Source organism: Rana temporaria, chromosome 4, assembly GCF_905171775.1.
Source record: "Rana temporaria chromosome 4, aRanTem1.1, whole genome shotgun sequence".
In the NCBI taxonomy this organism is placed as follows: Eukaryota; Metazoa; Chordata; class Amphibia; order Anura; family Ranidae; genus Rana; species Rana temporaria.
Genome location: NC_053492.1, coordinates 224,881,569 through 224,899,688, shown reverse-complemented (window position 1 = coordinate 224,899,688; position 18,120 = coordinate 224,881,569). Strand labels below are relative to the sequence as shown.

The window sequence follows — 18,120 nt, the reverse complement described above, 5'->3', positions numbered from 1 at the left end:
ACAGGAGAAATAAATACAAGTAAGCATGTACAAAAATAAATAAATGGGTTAACCTGACTATATATGAGTATTAAATTTGTATTTGAATTTTATTTGTACAGATCAGTTAGCAAACTTGGCAGCCAGTCTACGAAGACCAGAATCTGGAGCTGCTGGCCTACCAGGGAAACCAGGACCACCAGGTCCTCCTGGAACTCCTGGGGATAATGGTTTACCAGGACATATTGGACAAAGAGGACTTCCAGGGCTTAAAGGTCCTTCTGGGGAACTTGGTCTTAGAGGGCAAAAAGGTAAATGATTGCATTTCACTAATCAGTAAGTGTGTATATGCTTTTCAGTATACTGTGTTTAGAAGCTAAGACAGATTGTCAGGAAAATGCTTGCACATTATTCCAACTTGCACTGGTAACATCTCAATACCAAGGTCAGTTTGCCTATAATGTATGTTACATTTTGGTTTATGAAAACTAGCACATTTGCGTTTGGTGTAGAATGTTCAGGACCAGAATTTTCGGAAAAAACACATTTTCCTACTTATTCACTTTTATTAGTAAATGGTCCTCAATCATAACATCTCAAATTATATATATATATATATATATATATATATATATATATATATATATATATATATATATATAATATATAAAACTAATATAGACTTAATGACTCTTAACCTGAATATAATCCCTTAACATTAAACTAACCATACACCTTTTGCTTATCCTCAACCTATATTTAACGCCTAACCTGAACTATACCCCAATAGTGGCCTTAAACCCTAGCTGAAACCTATACTATCAAGGTGATAGTATTTATTACCAAGAAAATATATTATATATCACAGTGGTAAATTATTGTGCTAATTATATCAATAAAAATGTACCACAATGGAAATGCCATTAAATAACAACTTTTACACTTACCGATTATGCTTGCCCATTGCCCATATAACCAATTTGATTCCAACAGTTTTGGAATCTGTTTTAAAGCCATTTTTCCAGACACTGATATTTAAGTCCAAGTGTTATCATGGGAATTGCATGCTGGCTGAGCGACAGGTGTTTTTATAAAAGGCCTGGTATGGTTTGGGGGAAGCCTGTGATACCAGCTTACCCCGGATGAAAGCAGGGATGAGTCATTAAAGGGGTTGTAAAGACAAAAATATTTTCCTCTTAAATTAAAGGCTGACAGTAGCTGATAAAGTAAAAAGTAATGTTTTGCATTATAACTAGTTTAATACCTGTTGAAATCGAGCTGTTTTATTCACCTCCAGCACTCCTGAATCATTATTCTCACTGACTTCCTGGTTTGCGGTGAACATTCATTCTTGCTACATCACGGCCTAATGGGAACTACAGTTCCCATTAGGCTTAGCCTCCATGCCTGTGAGGGATAAGAGAGCATCTTCACGCAGGGCTGTAGTCATAGGGAGGGGGTGAGCACATTCTGCTTTCCACCATGCAAAACGGCTCAGATGCTGGTGGAAAGCAAGAAGAGGAGAGACAGGAAATGGCATTTTCAAACCTGGATTACTGTATTTTGGAGGTCAAAAGGAAAAACGAGGTAAGTGATATTTAAATGCACTTGCTTACAGCAATCAATTGATCTAATAAAAAACAAACCTTTAGTGTTCCTTTAATTGTTAGGACCCAGGTAGGTGCTGGCTTCTTAACAACCAATGACTTCTGCTGCTGACAGCAGGGATGAGATACTGGTTATTAGGATGCAGGCAGGTGCATCCTAAACCTGTGGATGGACAATAAAGATAAAATGCATTTCATAAAGGATCAATTCATGCAGCATGAAAGCTTCTGTAGCATTACAAGTAATCTTAAGAAAAAATTAAGCCAACATTAAACTACATTTGCCAGTTATAGTTTAATAGATGAGATACCTTTAATAGTAGCAATCATCTCTATCTCAGCATAATGTTTAAATTTACTGTAAAAAACAATATATATAATTTGTTAGAGAATAAAAAGTGTGCAGCAATTTATTAATGTCCTATAGAAGTTCAGCAAACCTTACTTCAAAGAATGTCCTAACTAAAATAAATATCAGAATAGAACCATAAAAAGTGTACTACGGAATACCCAAAGGAGACTTGACTTATATCTCTTGGCCAATACTTGAAGATACAATGAATTCACAAGATGCTAGATCCTACCCCTGTAGGAAGATAAAATGTCCATAGCATTATAATCCTGTGAAGTCAGATTCTTTTAATTAATTACAGTGCAGCTGTAGAGGTTTGATCTCAGTATAATCTCGTGAATCATGCCAGCAGTGTCAGCGACAATTGCAATGCAATGACTAAATACAGCATTATGTCACCATACAATAAAGGGTTTCAGGGATATTTATTCTGGTAAAAATATATTTAAAGCAATGCTTCTTTACAAACATTACTCTTTTTAAAAGGTTATTAGCTGCTAGCATCTTCCCAAGAGCCTCTTCCTGCTTCAAAAGCACAAGGATTGCTGTGTCAAATATCCCGAGTGATTATCGCAGTGCACCTGTTGCTTAGTAACACTGATGGTCTGTCAAGGACATTGCAACTAGTTGCTAGACTCAGATTATTAGAACCTATTACAGTGGGGAAAATAATTATTTGATCCCCTGCAGATTTTGTAAGTTTGTCCTCTTACAAATAAATTAGGTGTCTATAATTTTTATCATAGGTGTATTTTAACCCCTTAACGCCCGCTGCACGACTATTTACGTCCGCACAATGGCACGGACAGGCAGAAGGGCGTATATATACGTCCTTGCCTTCTAGCGGGTGGGGAGTCCGATCGGGACCCCCTCCGCTGCGTGCGGATCCCCTCGGGGAGCGATCCGGGACGACGGCGCGGCTATTCGTTTATAGCCGCTCCGTCGCGATCGCTCCCCGGAGCTGAAGCACGGGGAGAGCCGTATGTAAACACGGCTTCCCCGTGCTTCACTGTGGCGGCGTATCGATCAAGTGATCCCTTATATAAGGGAGACTCGATCGATGACTTCAATCCTACAGCCACACCCCCCTACAGTTGTAAACACACACAAAGTGAACACTAACTCCTACAGCGCCCCCTGTGTTTAACTCCCAAACTGCAACTGTCATTTTCACAATAAAGAATGCAATTTAAATGCAATTTTTGCTGTGAAAATGACAATGGTCCCAAAAATGTGTCAAAATTGTCCGAAGTGTCTGCCATAATGTCGCAGTCACGAAAAAAATCGCTGATCGCCGCCAATAGTAGTAAAAAAATAAATAAAAATAAAAATGCAATAAAACTATCCCCTATTTTGTAAACGCTATACATTTTGCACAAACCAATCGATAAACGCTTATTGCGATTTTTTTTACCAAAAATAGGTAGAAGAATACGTATCGGCCCAAACTGAGGGGAAAAAAATGTTCATATATGTTTTTGGGGGATATTTATTATAGCAAAAAGTAAAAAATATTGCATTTTTTTCAAAATTGTCGCTCTATTTTTGTTTATAGCGCAAAAAATAAAAACCGCAGAGGTGATCAAATACCACCAAAAGAAAGTTCTATTTGTGGGGAAAAAAGGACGCCAATTTTGTTTGGGAGCCACGTCGCACGACCGCGCAATTGTCTGTTAAAGCGACGCAGTGCCGAATCGCAAAACCTGGCCTGGGCATTTAGCTGCAAAATGGTCCGGGGCTTAAGTGGTTAAATGATAGACACAGAATATCAACCAAAAACCCAGACAAAAACACATGATACAAATGTTATAAATTTAGTTGCAAGTCAGTGAGTAAAATAAGTATTTGATCCCCAAGCAAAACATGACTACTTGGTGGAAAAACCCTTGTTGGCAAGCACAGCGGTAAGACTTTTTTTGTAGTTAGTTACCAGTTTTGCACACATCTCAGGAGGGATCTGAAATCTGTCCACTCTTCTTTACAGATCTTCTCTAAACCTTCAAGGTTACTTGGCTGTCACTTAGCAACTCAAAGTTTCAGCTCCCTCCATAAATTTTATTTTTTATTTTGCATTTCTTCCATTTGCGAATAATCGCTCCAACAGTTGTTTCCTCACCAATCTTCTTGCTGATGATCTTGTAGCCCATTCCAGCCTTGTGCAGGTATACAATCTTGTCCCTGACATCCTTTGACAGCTCTTTGGTTTTGCCTATGATAGTGAGATTTGAATGGAAGAAAGAGATTGTGTGGAGAGCACCTTCTTAAATTGAGAGGACTAATCTGTATACTACATGAGCACATACTGTGGTCTGTGGGATCCAGAATTATTGCCGGTTGGTAGGGGAATCAAATACTTATTTTACTCATTAAACTGCAACACCATTTTTAACTTGTATCATGTGTTTTTTTGGGGGGATTTTTGGTTGATATTCTGTCTCTATCATTTAAAATACACTAATTATAAAAATGATAGACCCTTCTTTGTGGCACAAGGGAATCCCTGGCTGACAGCAGGGATGAGCCATCGGTGGTTAGGACACTGGTAGGTTCCGGCTCCTTAACAACCAATAACTCATCCTTGTGGCTGTTTACATATCTTATCTATTCAGGTCTGTTTAACCACTTAAGACCCAGACCAATATGCAGGTTAAGGACCGTGCCCCTTTTTGCGATTCGGCACTGCGTCAGTTTAACTGAAAATTGCGCGGTCGTGCTACGTGGCTCCCAAACAAAATTGGCGTCCTTTTTTCCCCACAAATAGAGCTTTATTTTGGTGGTATTTGATCACCTCTGCGGGTTTTTCTTTTTGCGCTATTAACAGGAATAAAGCGACAATTTTGAAAAAAATAATATTTTTAACTTTTTGCTATAATAAATATCCCCAAAAAAATATATAAAAAACATTTTTTTCCCTCAGTTTAGGCCGATACGTATTCTTCTACCTATTTTTGGTAAAAAAAATCGCAATAAGCGTTTAACGATTGGTTTGAGCAAAATTTAGAGCGTTTACAAAATAGGGGATAGTTTTAAGGCATTTTTATTATTTTTTTTTTTTTTACTACTAATGGCAGTGATCAGCAATTTTTTTCATGACCGCGACATTATTGCAGACACATCGGCCAATTTTGACACATTTTTGGGACCATTGTCATTTTCTCAGCAAAAAGTGCTATAAAAATGCGTTGATTGCTGTGAAAATTACACTTGCAGTTTTGGAGTTAACCACTAGGGGGCGCTGTAGGGGTTAAGTGTGACCTCATATGTGTTTCTAACTGTAGGGGGGCGGGGCTGGACTTGTGATGTCATTGATCGTCTTTCCCTATATCAGGGAACAGACGATCAATGGCACTGCCACTGTGAAGAACGGGGAAGGTATGTTTACACACACCTCTCCCCGTTCTTCAGCTCCTGTGACTGATCGTGGGACACCAGTGGCGATTGGGTCTGCGGGTCCCGCGGCCACAGAGCTTCGAACCCACGGCTGGGCTCTTAAAGGCGACGCACATGTACGTGCCTGTGCCCAGCCGTGCCATTCTGCCGACGTAAATGTGCAGGAAGCGGTCCTTAAGTGGTTAAACATAACATAATGGAGGCTTGTTCCATTTAAAAGAAATGGACCTAAATGTTACTTATATCTAAAGTCTTGTTCCCAGTGCAGCTTTACAAATGCAATTATTGCTGCAACAGATTCTATACACAGTACAGATGTGCTACTTTACAGGTAGCCTAAGGGAACACCCCAGGTACTACATTGGAACCTTGAATTAAGAGCATAATCCATTCTAGGAGAATGCTTGTAATCCAAAGCACTCACATATCAAAGTGAGTTTCCCCATAGAAGTCAATGGAAACAAAGATAATTCGTTCCACATTGACTTCTATTGTATGCAGTATCGCATGTGGCCAGAGGTGGGGGGTGCCGGAGAGGATGCACTCAGAAAGCCTAAGGCACCGTACACACGAGAGGATTTATCCGCGGATACGGTCCACCGGACCGTTTCCGCGGATAAATCCTCTTGAGGATTTGCGAGGATTTTGATCCGATGGAGTGTACTCACCATCGGATCGAAATCCGCGCCGAAATCCCATCGCGATGACGTGTCACGCCGTCGCCACGATGATGACGCGGCGACGTGCGCGACGCTGTCATATAAGGAATTCCACGCATGCGTCGAATCATTACGACGCATGCGGGGGATTCATTCGGACTGATTGATCCGGTGAGTCTGTACAGACCAGCGGATCAATCCGTTGGGATGGATTCAAGCGGATAGATTTGAAAGCATGTCTTCAAATTTTTATCCGCTGGAAATCCATCCCAGGGGATAAAAATCAGCGGAAACAGATCCGCTGGATTGTACACACCAGGGGATCTAACCGCTGGAGCCGGTCCGCGGATCAATTCCAGCGGATGGATCCTCTCGTGTGTACGGGGCCTTAGAGATGCTCGGAAACACTGAGGAACTGAGTATTTCTGAGTGCATCCGAGCGGCTCCAAATGGCACAGCGATGCCCCCACACCTCTGGTCAAATGCGGTCTTGCCCACCTTAGAGGCTTGAATCCTGCCAGTTTTCCGAGGCAACCACGAATTGACAAATGACGAATTATCTTTGTTTCCAATGACTTCTATGGGGAAACTCACTTTGATATGCGAGTACATTGGATTACAAGCATTTTGATGGAATGGATTATGCTCGTAATTCAAGGTTCCACTGTAGTACCTGGTGTACTGTGCAATTATGCATATGAAAGGGCACAGGGAGTATTGACGGTGCCTGAACCATGGAACTTTCTGAAATGAAAGGCTTCACAACTGCTCTTTTTCCTATAGTGACTATTCAGCAACAACAGCATAAGTGCAAGTAAAGAAAACACGTGTTTGCCCTAAAATATCAGAGAATAGTACTACTTTAAATTTTCTTTTCTTTTGTACTGCAATTCATCATATAATAATGTTATTGTTACATGATATAAATGCTGTAGACCAGGGATATTCAATTAGCGGACCTCCAGCTGTTGCAAAATTACAAGTCCCATCATGCCTCTGCCTTTGGATGTCATGCTTGTGGCTGTCAGAGTCTTGCTATGCCTCATGGGACTTGTAGTTCTGCAACAGCTGGAGGTCCGCTAATTGCATATCCCTGCTGTAGACCTTTATAAATAGCCAGCAGTCATTCACCTACTAAGTTTTCAATAAATATAGGATACTCATGTCACTATTGTCATCATCATTTCTGGTCTTTATAATCTAGCAGGGTATCAGACAAGATAGACCAGATTTCCTTTACCTTTCATGTGTTTTGCAAGGTAATCCCACACATTTTGAGTAATATAACCCTACGGCATTGTCTGAGTCTCCCCAGGCCATTCTACAACTGGGATATGACTATAATAGTATATAGTAAAAACAAAAAAACACATAAAAGCTTGCATTTTCACAAGCATATTCTTAATTAAAAGACTAGCATTTATTGGAATTGTTAAATTGGTAATAATTTTGACTCACTTTAATTGAGAGCAATTCAATGATTTCATCAACAGATCCCTTTTCTTCAAACAGCTTTTTTCTTTAAGCATTAGGTGGCAGATGTTTAATGTCTTTGAGATGTAACAGGCTTTTTGATCAGTAATATTTTTTTTCTGAGTAGCTTTGTAAGTTGTGTGATATCTCTGTTATATTTCTAGAAAACTGCAATAAAAGCTAAAAAGTAGAACATTAAAGCAATGATTATACTTCAAAAAGTTGTAGTTTTTTTATACACAAGAGATTTAAACTGTACCGAGTAAAAAGTACCAGATACAGTTCATTATTTTAATGTCCCATACATTTAAACTTTCCTTCAGATAAAATTGGGTTCTGCCCGCATTCCACCTTCTTATAGGTCGTACACCTATACAATGTACCTATTTGTCAAAACGTCCTATGTCAAAATGCAATACTGTTGGCCTAGGTTATTCCATTGGATGATGTATTTTACAAAATATTTCCAGTATAGTAGAAAAAAACAATCTTCCTTGTCTTCTAAGCATTATTTTAAGTTGAAATGATTGCAAACTGTGTTCTGTTTTAACCATAGCTAGCCTTAGGAGCTTAAACTACATTTGAAGTAGCCATCTAACCAGATTTATGATGTTAAGCCACATTGATGATTTTTAAGCAGTTGCTCATGTCAACATTCCTAATTTATATAATAGAAATGACTTCCAATAGAGTGATCATATCCATAAATGTCACAGTAACAAAATGTAATGTGTGGTCCCAAAGATACACAGATTTATGGATTATCAAAGTGAGATTATATGAACTTTAATTTTTTTTTTTATACTTGCTTTATGTTACTTTACTGTAAAAGCTTTTGAAGTTGAAACATACCAGCGGTAGCTTAATTTATTAGTATTACTGTGTTGCTGTAGCGCTCTATAATACAGTATCGTCATTATGGTGCTTGCATGCAAGCAATATCAGGCATTAAAAATACATTTTGGACAGCTGATCTCTCAGCTATATGACACCTCTACACATCAGCTTAAAGTGTCAATACACCTTCGCTATCATATTTTCATTTATCAGGCAGCTAGAAAAACTTGGAGAGAGCATTTGTTGTCAAGCTATTTGCAAAACTGAATGATGATAAAGATCAGAATATATTTCCTTTTCAACATGATTCTTAATTTGTACTTTAACCTTTGCTATATTTATTGTGTGAAAGGAGAATCTAATTTTTCATATTTATATTCCACCACTGCTTTCAAGGCTGCTTTGCATAATTGCATAAATGGCATATGATTCATAATTCCAGATCCCCAGGGAAAAGTCGTGCAGTGCAAGCTATTGTGTGTGTGCAATACAGAATGCTTTTAATAGCATGAGAAAAGCAAGGGGAAATGCTTTTTGCTATAAAGAACAGTATATAGACACCTGCTTCTTATTAATCCATTACAATATTCTTGTAGGTGATTCTGGAGAAAGAGGAGAAAGAGGATTGCCAGGAAGAGGTCAAAAGGGATTACCAGGATTGCCAGGTCTTACAGGTATGCACTTCAACATGTGTTCTACATATGTACAATTGGAAAGAGCCTTACATAGCACAAAAAACTGACTCCAACACTCTGGTATTATTGTATGCTTTTATACAGGAGGTGCTAGAGTCTAGAACAAAGATTCTCAGTAAGGTTAGGTTCACACTATCTTTATCTCTGTGAGCCGAGTTTGTACCCTAATATTATCTATATGATCATATCAGCAGATGCTCCTTTAATATCCACTTCTTATCTGGACATCTGCTCTATTACTGTTTCATTTAATGGTTCCTTGGTAAAGATTTTGAGTGCCATTTTTCATATTTATTGAAGCTCGTCACCACTTGATATATCCTCTTATATCTATAGTGTTAAACCAGTTGGAAGACACCAAATTTATAAGTTACTTATGCTGTTTGAGTCAGCAAATCAGAGAATGCCCATAATGTCTTTGGATGTAGCTATAGGATTCCAAGAATAAGTCTGTGGCCCCAAGATTGGGTAACCTGAAACATGATTTGCACTTCAGTAGACATTATGGTGAAAGGTCTACACTTTCATCAGGTTGTCTAGCATTCATCTTTGATAATGGATCCCTCTAGATTACTTAAAATACAAAAATAGAACATGTTGGGCTAATTTATATCAGCTGCTGCCAGTTTAACAAGTGACAAGTTCAATGTAATAGTACAGTCTTAGCATCTCTCTAATTCTGCAAATGAATTATACAAAAATATAATTAGATACGTTGACTAGAATATTTAATTACATTCAGTTGTATTATTTCTAAATGTTGCTTAGAAATATGAATCACAAATATGAGTACATTTATCAACATACAGTAGTTACAGTTACCATCAAAAGTATGTGAACCCCTTTTGGAATGATATGGATTTCTGCACAAATTGGTCATAACATGTGATCTGATCTTCATTTAAGTCACACCAATCACAGTCTGCTTAAACTAATAACACACAAAGAATTAAATGTTACCATGTTTTTATTGAACACGCCATGTAAACATTCACAGTGTAGGTGGAAAAAGTATGTGAACCCCTAGACTAATGACATCTCCAAGAGCTAATTGGAGTGAGGTGTCAGCCAACTGGAGTCCAATCAATGAGATTGGAGGTGTTGGTTACAGCTGCCCTATAAAAAACACACACCAGTTCTGGGTTTGCTTTTCACAAGAAGCATTGCCTGATGTGAATGATGCTTTGCATAAAAGAGCTCTCAGAAGACCTGCGATTAAGAATTGTTGACTTGCATAAAGCTAGAAAGTTATACAATTATCTCCAAAAGCCTTGCTGTTCATCAGTCCACGGTAAGACAAATTGTCTATAAATGGAGAAAGTTCAGCTGCTACTCTCCCTAGGAGTGGCCGTCCTGTAAATATGACTGCAAGAGCACAGCGCAGACTGCTCAATGAGGGGAAGAAGAATCCTAGAGTGTCAGCTAAAGACTTACAAAAGTCTCTGGCATATGCTAACATCCTTGTTAGCGAATCTACGATACATAAAGCACTAAACAAGAATGGATTTCATGGGAGGATACCACAGAGGAAACCACTGCTGTCCAAAAAAAAACATTGCTGCACGTTTACAGTTTGCACAAGAGCACCTGGATGTTCCACAGCAGTACTGGCAAAATATTCTGTGGACAGATGAAACCAACGTTGAGTTTTTTGGAAGAAACACACAACATTATGTGTGGAGAAAAAGAGGCACAGCACACCAACATCAAAACCTCATCCCAACTGTGAAGTATGGTGGTGGGGGCATCATGGTTTGGGGCTGCTTTGCTGCGTCAGGGCCTGGACGGATTGCTATCATCAAAGGAAAAATGTATTCCCAAGTTTATCAAGACATTTTGCAGGAGAACTTAAGGCCATCTGTCCACCAGCTGAAGCTCAACAGAAGATGGGTGTTGCAACAGGACAACAACCCAAAGCATAGAAGTAAATCAACAACAGAATGGCTTAAACAGAAGAAAATACGTCTTCTGTAGTGGCCCAGTCAGAGTCCTGACCTCAACCTGATTGAGAAGCTGTGGCATGACCTCAATAAAGCGATTCACACCAGACATCCCAAGAATATTGCTGAACTGAAACAGTTCTTTAAAGAGGAATGGTCAAGAATTACTCCTGACCATTGTGCACGTCTGATCTGCAACTACAGGAAACGTTTGGTTGAAGTTATTACTGCCAAAGGAGGTTCAACCAGTTATTAAATCCAAGGGTTCACATACTTTTTCCACATGCACTGTGAATGTTTACATGGTGTGTTCAATAAAAACATGGTAACATTTAATTCTTTGTGAGTTATTAGTTAAGCAGACTGTGATTGTCTGTTGTTGTGACTTAGATGAAGATCAAATCGCCAATTTCTGCAGAAATCCATATCATTCCAAAAGGGTTCACACACTTTTTATGGCAACTGTATAAGTATGTAAAAGTTAAGGCATAGTGAAAGTATAGGTAAACCCAAGACTATGTTTACATGTTAATGTATTTTCAAAATAATTCTTAAAATTATTTAAAAGGTACTATAAAAAACAAAAAAACAAACAACAAACATGTCAAACTTACCTGCTCTGCGCATTTTTTTTGGACAGAGCATCCCAAATCCTTCTCTTCAGGGGTCCACTGCTGGCGCTCCTGGCTCCTCCCCCTTGACCCTACTTGCTATGGGGGCTCTCGCATGGGCTTAATCATGAGCTGGGCTCTGTGTCATAGACACACACAGCATGACTAGGCCTTGCCCACACCTCCCTCCTCACAGGCTGTGATTGACACCAGCAGGAGCCGATGGCCCTCGCTGCTGCCTCCATGTCCTTTGAGGAGAGAGAGAGGAGATAGCTGCTGGATCAATATTGGGTTCAGGTAAGTATTTAGGGGGGCTGGGGGGAGCTGAACACTGAAGGTTTTTTACCTTAATGCAGAGAATGCACTAAGGTAAAAACCTTCTGTCTTTACAACCACTTTATTAATGATAAATGTGCAATTTTCATTAAAATAAATCCTAGTGATCCTGTCATAAAGGTCCTTGTTCTGACATTTCCTGTTATGGGATGACACCACAGTATCTCTGTTCAGCCAAATTATCTTATTCATGGTTACCATATTCCACAAGCTTCAGGTCTAGACTATAACCAGTCATGCTAATGTTCTCTGTGCTCTGCCCTGTCCTTATCACCATCAAAGCTTGCCCTGAGCAATGGCATGCAGCTGCCACTGGTGCAAATGCCTTACCAAGCTAAATTTAATCAAGTTAGGGTTTAGATTTAATGTAAATAAGATTATTCACTTATTTTTGAGCCATTTAATGATCTGCTGGTACATAATCTGTCACACAATTGTCCATAGGTATTTTTTAATGATCTGAACAACTCCAACCTTTATAGATAATGACAGATACAAATATAACAAAGCAGCCTAACCTTTATACCTACTCAGAGTGTATATCCAGAACTATATATATTTCCAAATAAAAATGAATTACCGTATTTATCGTCGTATAACGCACACTTTTTTACCCTGAAAATAGAGGGTAATCCATGCCTGCATGTTATACGCCGATATATATTTTTTTACCAACGTCATTGGACTCTCCTCGGCTTTCATTAATGGTCACATGACTGTTCTCCTCCTCTAGTCAAAAGCTACACTCAAGGAGGCGGAGCGGGAGGAGGAGAGCGGCGTCTTGGTATTACAGAATTCAATTTAAGGGTGACACAGGAGGAAGGGCTGGCAGTGATGTTTTCTGTCCCAGGGCCAGGAGAGGCGGAGCAGCCAGCCTGACACCCTCCCAATGGGTGGCACCCGGGGTGGACTGCCTGATCCTCCTGTGTCAATCAGGCAGTCCGCCCCTGGATACAAATTAGGGGGTCCGTGTGGTGTACAGGGGTCCGTGTGCTGTGCAGGGGGTCTGTGTGCTGTGCAGTGCTGTGCAGGGGTCCGTGCGGGGGTCCATGTGCTGTGCAGTGGTCAATGTGCAGTGCTGTGCAGGGGTCTGTGTGCTGTGCAGGGGGTCCATGTGGTGTGCAGGGGGTCCGTGTGGTGTGCAGTGGTCTGTGCGGTGTACGGGGGTCCGTGTTGCTGTGCAGGGGGTCCGTGTGGTGTACGGGGGTCCGTGTGTTGTGCAGTGCTGTGCAGGGGGTCCATGTGGTGTGTGGAGGTCTGTGTGCTGTGCAGTGCTGTGCAGGGGGTCCATGTGCTGTGCAGGGGGTCCGAGTGCTGTGCAGGGGACTGTGGAATGTTATTTTCCTTAAATTTCCCTCTTAAAATTAGGGTGCGTGTTATACGCCGATAAATATGGTAATCATCAAAAAATTAAACATCTAAAAATAATTCTAAATGAACAAACATTAGTGAATAAAGTGCCAGTGCTCAATATAGTAAGTCCTTAGGATGAGTTCTTATACAGAAGTTTGTGCTTATATATAAAATCCTTGTACGGATACAAATTATTTGAAAAGGGTGCATAAATCATGAAGAATCTAATGTAACAAAAAGTGCCAGTGCTTATCCTACTTCAATATCACTCCACACCACTCCATGTGAGTCTGTGCCCCTCTCCCACTGGATGCAAACTCACTAGATGTAATTGATCTCTGAGACCAGAGAAGCCCTAGTTGTTTTTACTATTACATGTTTCGTCCAGTTCATCTGACATCATCAGGAGGCTTCTCTGGTCTCCGAGAGTGTATACAGCTTACCATTAACTACCGGATCGGAGCAGTGGGCAGCTTTTGTTCTGATTACTGGCAGATGACTCCTGGGTGCCGGGCAGTCACTAGAAAATGGTAATGGTAATGGTAAAATGTTGTAATAAACATTTTGCAGAACTAATTTCCTCTATATTTTGGTCCCTTTATGCATGTGAGCCTGCATTTGGCCTGAAGAAACACGATTTTGTTTCTGTGAAAAGCTTGCTTTGGTCTTTTTTGGCATATGGTAAAGGAGATCAATTACATCTGATGAGTTTGCATCCTTTGGTAGAGGGGCAAAAACTCACGTGGAGTGATGTGGAGTGAAATTGAAGTAGGACAAGCACTTTGAACACTGGCACTTTGTTACAAATCATTCTCAGTCGTTTATGCACCTTTTTTTAAAGAATTTGTTTGTATCTGTACAAGGATTTTTTTTTTACATAAGCACAGATTTCTGTATGTGAACTCATCCTAAGGGCTTACTATCTTGTGCACTGGCACTTTATTCACTAATGTTTGATAATTTAGAATTTTTTTCTGGTGATTAATTTTTATTTAGCAATATATATAGTTTTGAATATACACTCGGAGTAGGTATAGAGGTTAGTGCACGTTATTATATTTTTATCTATCAAGTCAATGTGCTTACATTGAGAGAACACTGCTTCCCTTGATGTATTGTGTATCATTGTGCAGGTGTTAAACATTAGACTTATTTAGATATAATGGAAAGGTTTTGTTGAGACTGACTTTTGAAGTGCACTGAAATGATGATTTTGGTTTAGCTGAACACATTCACATGCATCTCGGAAAGAGATTGCCATGTACTAGGTTTAAACAAAACATAGAGGATAGTGGCGCTATAACCAGTGAAGTGAGATATTGGGTCTATTCATTTAGTCCTTATTATGGTATTCCTGAATAGATGAGGGACATAGTAACTTAGGCTAAGGGAAAAGAATGGGAGAAAGTCCTTTATACAAAAACAATGTATGTTAGTCCATAATCAAGGGCAAGCCTTCAGGGGGAAGATAAGAGCAGACTCCAAATATGTAAAGGAAAAAAGAAAAGGAGCCTCCAGGTTTGGAAAATTACACTTTTAATTAACAACAGGTGCATATATCCACTTACATCTGAAATTCTGTAAATACGGAATATGTCCTTATTCTGACCCTTCAGTGACGTCCGTCCGTGGTGTTAGTGCTCTTACTGCTCTCCTGGAGCGGTCTGTGTCTGTGAGAACAGTCCTCTCATTTGCCAGGAAATCTGGGTAGCCGGAGAAGGAAATGGATACAGAGAGACTTTTCCGAATCAGGGACAGTTGGGAGTTATGGGTAATAGGTTATTGACTTTCAATTACATACTGTAAATATTTCAAATGCTCAGGTAGAATAAGATCACCATGTGGTATTATATGATACTGTCACTGCGTTTATCACAAAATATTTACAGTATTTTACAAAAGTGAGTATACCCCTCACATTTCATTATATATTTTTATTATATCTTGTCATGTGACAACACTGAAGAAAAGGAGTCCCTGCACTTTTTTTCACAGCAGTTCCCTTTGCAGGACTAGAGCAGCCTCGAGCCGCCCGAGCCAATCCTTCACTAAGCGGCGATGCCCAGCTCGAGTCACTGTCAGGGGCAGGCGAACCTTAGTAATCCATTATGTTACTGGCCGCTTCCTGTATATGGATTCATCGGGTAGTGTGCGAGACATTGCGGCATCGAGGAAGTGACGGAATACCCGCACACTACCCGATGAATCCATATACCGGAAGCGGGCAGTAACAAAGGATTACTAAGGTACAGTGGATCGAAAAAAAAAAACGTGCAGTTTAGTAATTATGCATATGAGCGTATCATTTTTTTTTTTTGGTGGGGAAGTGGATCTTTGGTGGGAGTTCCCACACTTTTTTCCCCAGGCCTTTACCCGTGTTCCACTCAGAACCGGCCTCGCCATGGTCGACCAAGAAAATTGAGTGCACATGCTCAGTGTCATATGCAGAGGTTGTCTTTGGGAAATAGACTTATGAGTGCAGTCAGCATTGCTGCAGAGGCTTAAGGGGTGGGGGTCAGCCTGTCGTTGCTTAGACCATACGCTGCACACTACATCAAATTGGTCTGCATGGCTGTTGTCCCAGAAGGAAGCCTCTTCTAAAGATGATGCACAAGAAAGCCCACAAACAGTTTGCTGAAGACAAGCAGACTAAGGACATGGATTACTGGAACCATGTCCTGTTGTCTTGATGAGACCAAGATAAACGTATTTAGTTCAAATGTTGTCAAGCGTGGGTGGCGGCAACCAGGTGAGGAATACAAAGACAAGTCTGTCTTCCCTACAGTCAAGCATGGTGGTGGGAGTGCATGAGTGCAGCCAGCACTGGGGAGCTACAGTTCATTGAGGGAACCATGAATGCCAACTGTAATGTGACATACTGAAGCTGAGCATGATCCCCCTCCCTTCAGAGACTGGGCTGCAGGGCAGTATTCCAACATGATAATGACCCCAAACACACCTCCAAGATGACCACTGCCTTGCTAAAGAAGCTAAGAGTAAAGGGGATGGACTGGCCAAGCATGTCTCCAGATCTAAACCCCAATGAGCATCTGTGGGGCATCCTCAAATGGAAGGTTGGGGAGCGCAATGTCTCTAAAATTTACCAGCTCCGTGATGTCGTCATGGAGGAGTGGGAGAGGACTTAAGTGGCAACCTGTGAACTCCCTGCCCAAGAGGATTAAGGCAATTCTGGAATATAATGGTGGCCACACAAAATATTGACACTTTAGGACCAATTTAGACATTTTCACTTAGGGGTGTATTCACTTTTGTTGCCAGCGGTTTAGACATTAATGGCTGTGTTGAGTTATCTTGAGGGGACAGCAAATTTACACTGTTATACAAGCTGTACACTCACTACTTTACATTGTATATAATATGGTTGAAAAATACTTAAATGTCTTTCTTCTGTTTTTGAACAGGTGAACAAGGCAAACCAAGTTATGGGCGTGTAGGTCGTGATGGAGAGAGAGGCCCACCCGGTCGAGCTGGGCAGCCTGGAATCCCTGGGCCACCAGGCCCTCCTGGACAAGCAGGATATTGTGATCCTTCTTCTTGCAGCCTTCAGGCCCTTGCTGCTCCACAGTCCGCTAAAGATTTTAAAGGGCCAGTGTGAAGAGGTCTTGAACTGCTAAAAACCATGTTACTGTCTGCACCTAAAATCAACATCAAAGATTGGAATGAAGGGAAGAGAAGATAAACATGCCTCTTTTTAATTCCCAAACAGCAGGCATTAACACACTGTGACATTTATGACTTAATAAATACCTACCAAATTTGGAAAAGAAAGATGGTGCTTAAAATACTTCATGAAGACATCCATAAGCAGCTGCAGAGAATAAAAAAATAATTTTACAAACATTTGTAAGTTGCCATTTTCTCAAATAAGAGCCCATGGATGAAGAACTGCCTTGTATTTTACCTCATGTTTTAATCCCCAGCATAGTGTATTTAAACCCACTGGAAATAAAAGCATACTCAACAGAAGTATACTATGCAGAAAAGTACACAGCCTTGAGAACATTTTCCTAGATTGCAGTTATAAAAAATAAACTGACCATAGTTATAGAATCCCAGCCCAATTTATAGAAAGTGTCACTGCACTCCAATCCTTCACCAATAATGTATTTTTGAAATTGTATTTTCATGTCTAAACATGGAGGGAAATGGTTCATGTAAAAACGTGGTACAAGAGCTGTAAATCTCTGTATAGGTGCTATATGTTGGCTGATATGTCGTAAAGATGCAACCCAATTAATGACAAAGTGACTTTTTTCCTTTAGCTTATTTTGTCTCTAAGCATTATGGGTATAAAACCTGTATTAACTGACACCTTCTCTGTGTGGCATCCACTCTGCAGTGTGATGAAACTGCTTAACAGATTTTTAATATCCAGAAATAAAATCGTTTTATAAATGAGAATATTTATTTTCATGTGGCATCTCTGGTTGTATGGAAAATAAGAAAAGTAAGAAATAAATACCGTTTCGTAACCCTGTGCATTTCTTCAGTGTATGCTTGAATAAAGTTAAATAAGGAAATTGAACAAGACCCCTGAGGAGACATCTGCCTTTTAGTTTTGAAACGTTTATTCTGTAAATGAGATAAATTGAAAGTTTAGATGTATGCTTTATTTATTATATGCTATATAGAAACTACAGGGGGTTATATATCAAAGTAATGGCATTAACTTTAATTAATGCTAGGAGACCCATTATAAACATATGGCAGACTGCTTTGTGGTAAGCTTATCTTATTCTCTATTAGCTGTGGGTGACTTGCGGGTGGTTTCAAAGATCAATAGTGCATGTCAAAAATAATAGAACTTTTCTGTTGCTTTTATTTACAAGTTAAAAAAGATCTGCTTGATCGGGTGTAGTTGTAGAAC

At 39.9% G+C, this 18,120-nt stretch overlaps 1 protein-coding gene across 1 annotated transcript in view; it reads left to right on the top strand.

The window, feature by feature from the left end:
- COL9A1 (collagen type IX alpha 1 chain) overlaps nucleotides 1-17,730 on the top strand; it is a 184,884-nt gene extending 167,154 nt beyond the window's left edge. Inside the window, exons 36-38 of the mRNA XM_040349913.1 lie at nucleotides 102-290; nucleotides 8,894-8,971; nucleotides 16,655-17,730. Of these exons, the coding sequence (XP_040205847.1) occupies nucleotides 102-290; nucleotides 8,894-8,971; nucleotides 16,655-16,848 (461 nt within the window). The 3' untranslated portion in view covers nucleotides 16,849-17,730. The remainder of the gene's footprint in view (nucleotides 1-101; nucleotides 291-8,893; nucleotides 8,972-16,654) is intronic.
- Nucleotides 17,731-18,120: the final 390 nt, after the last annotated feature.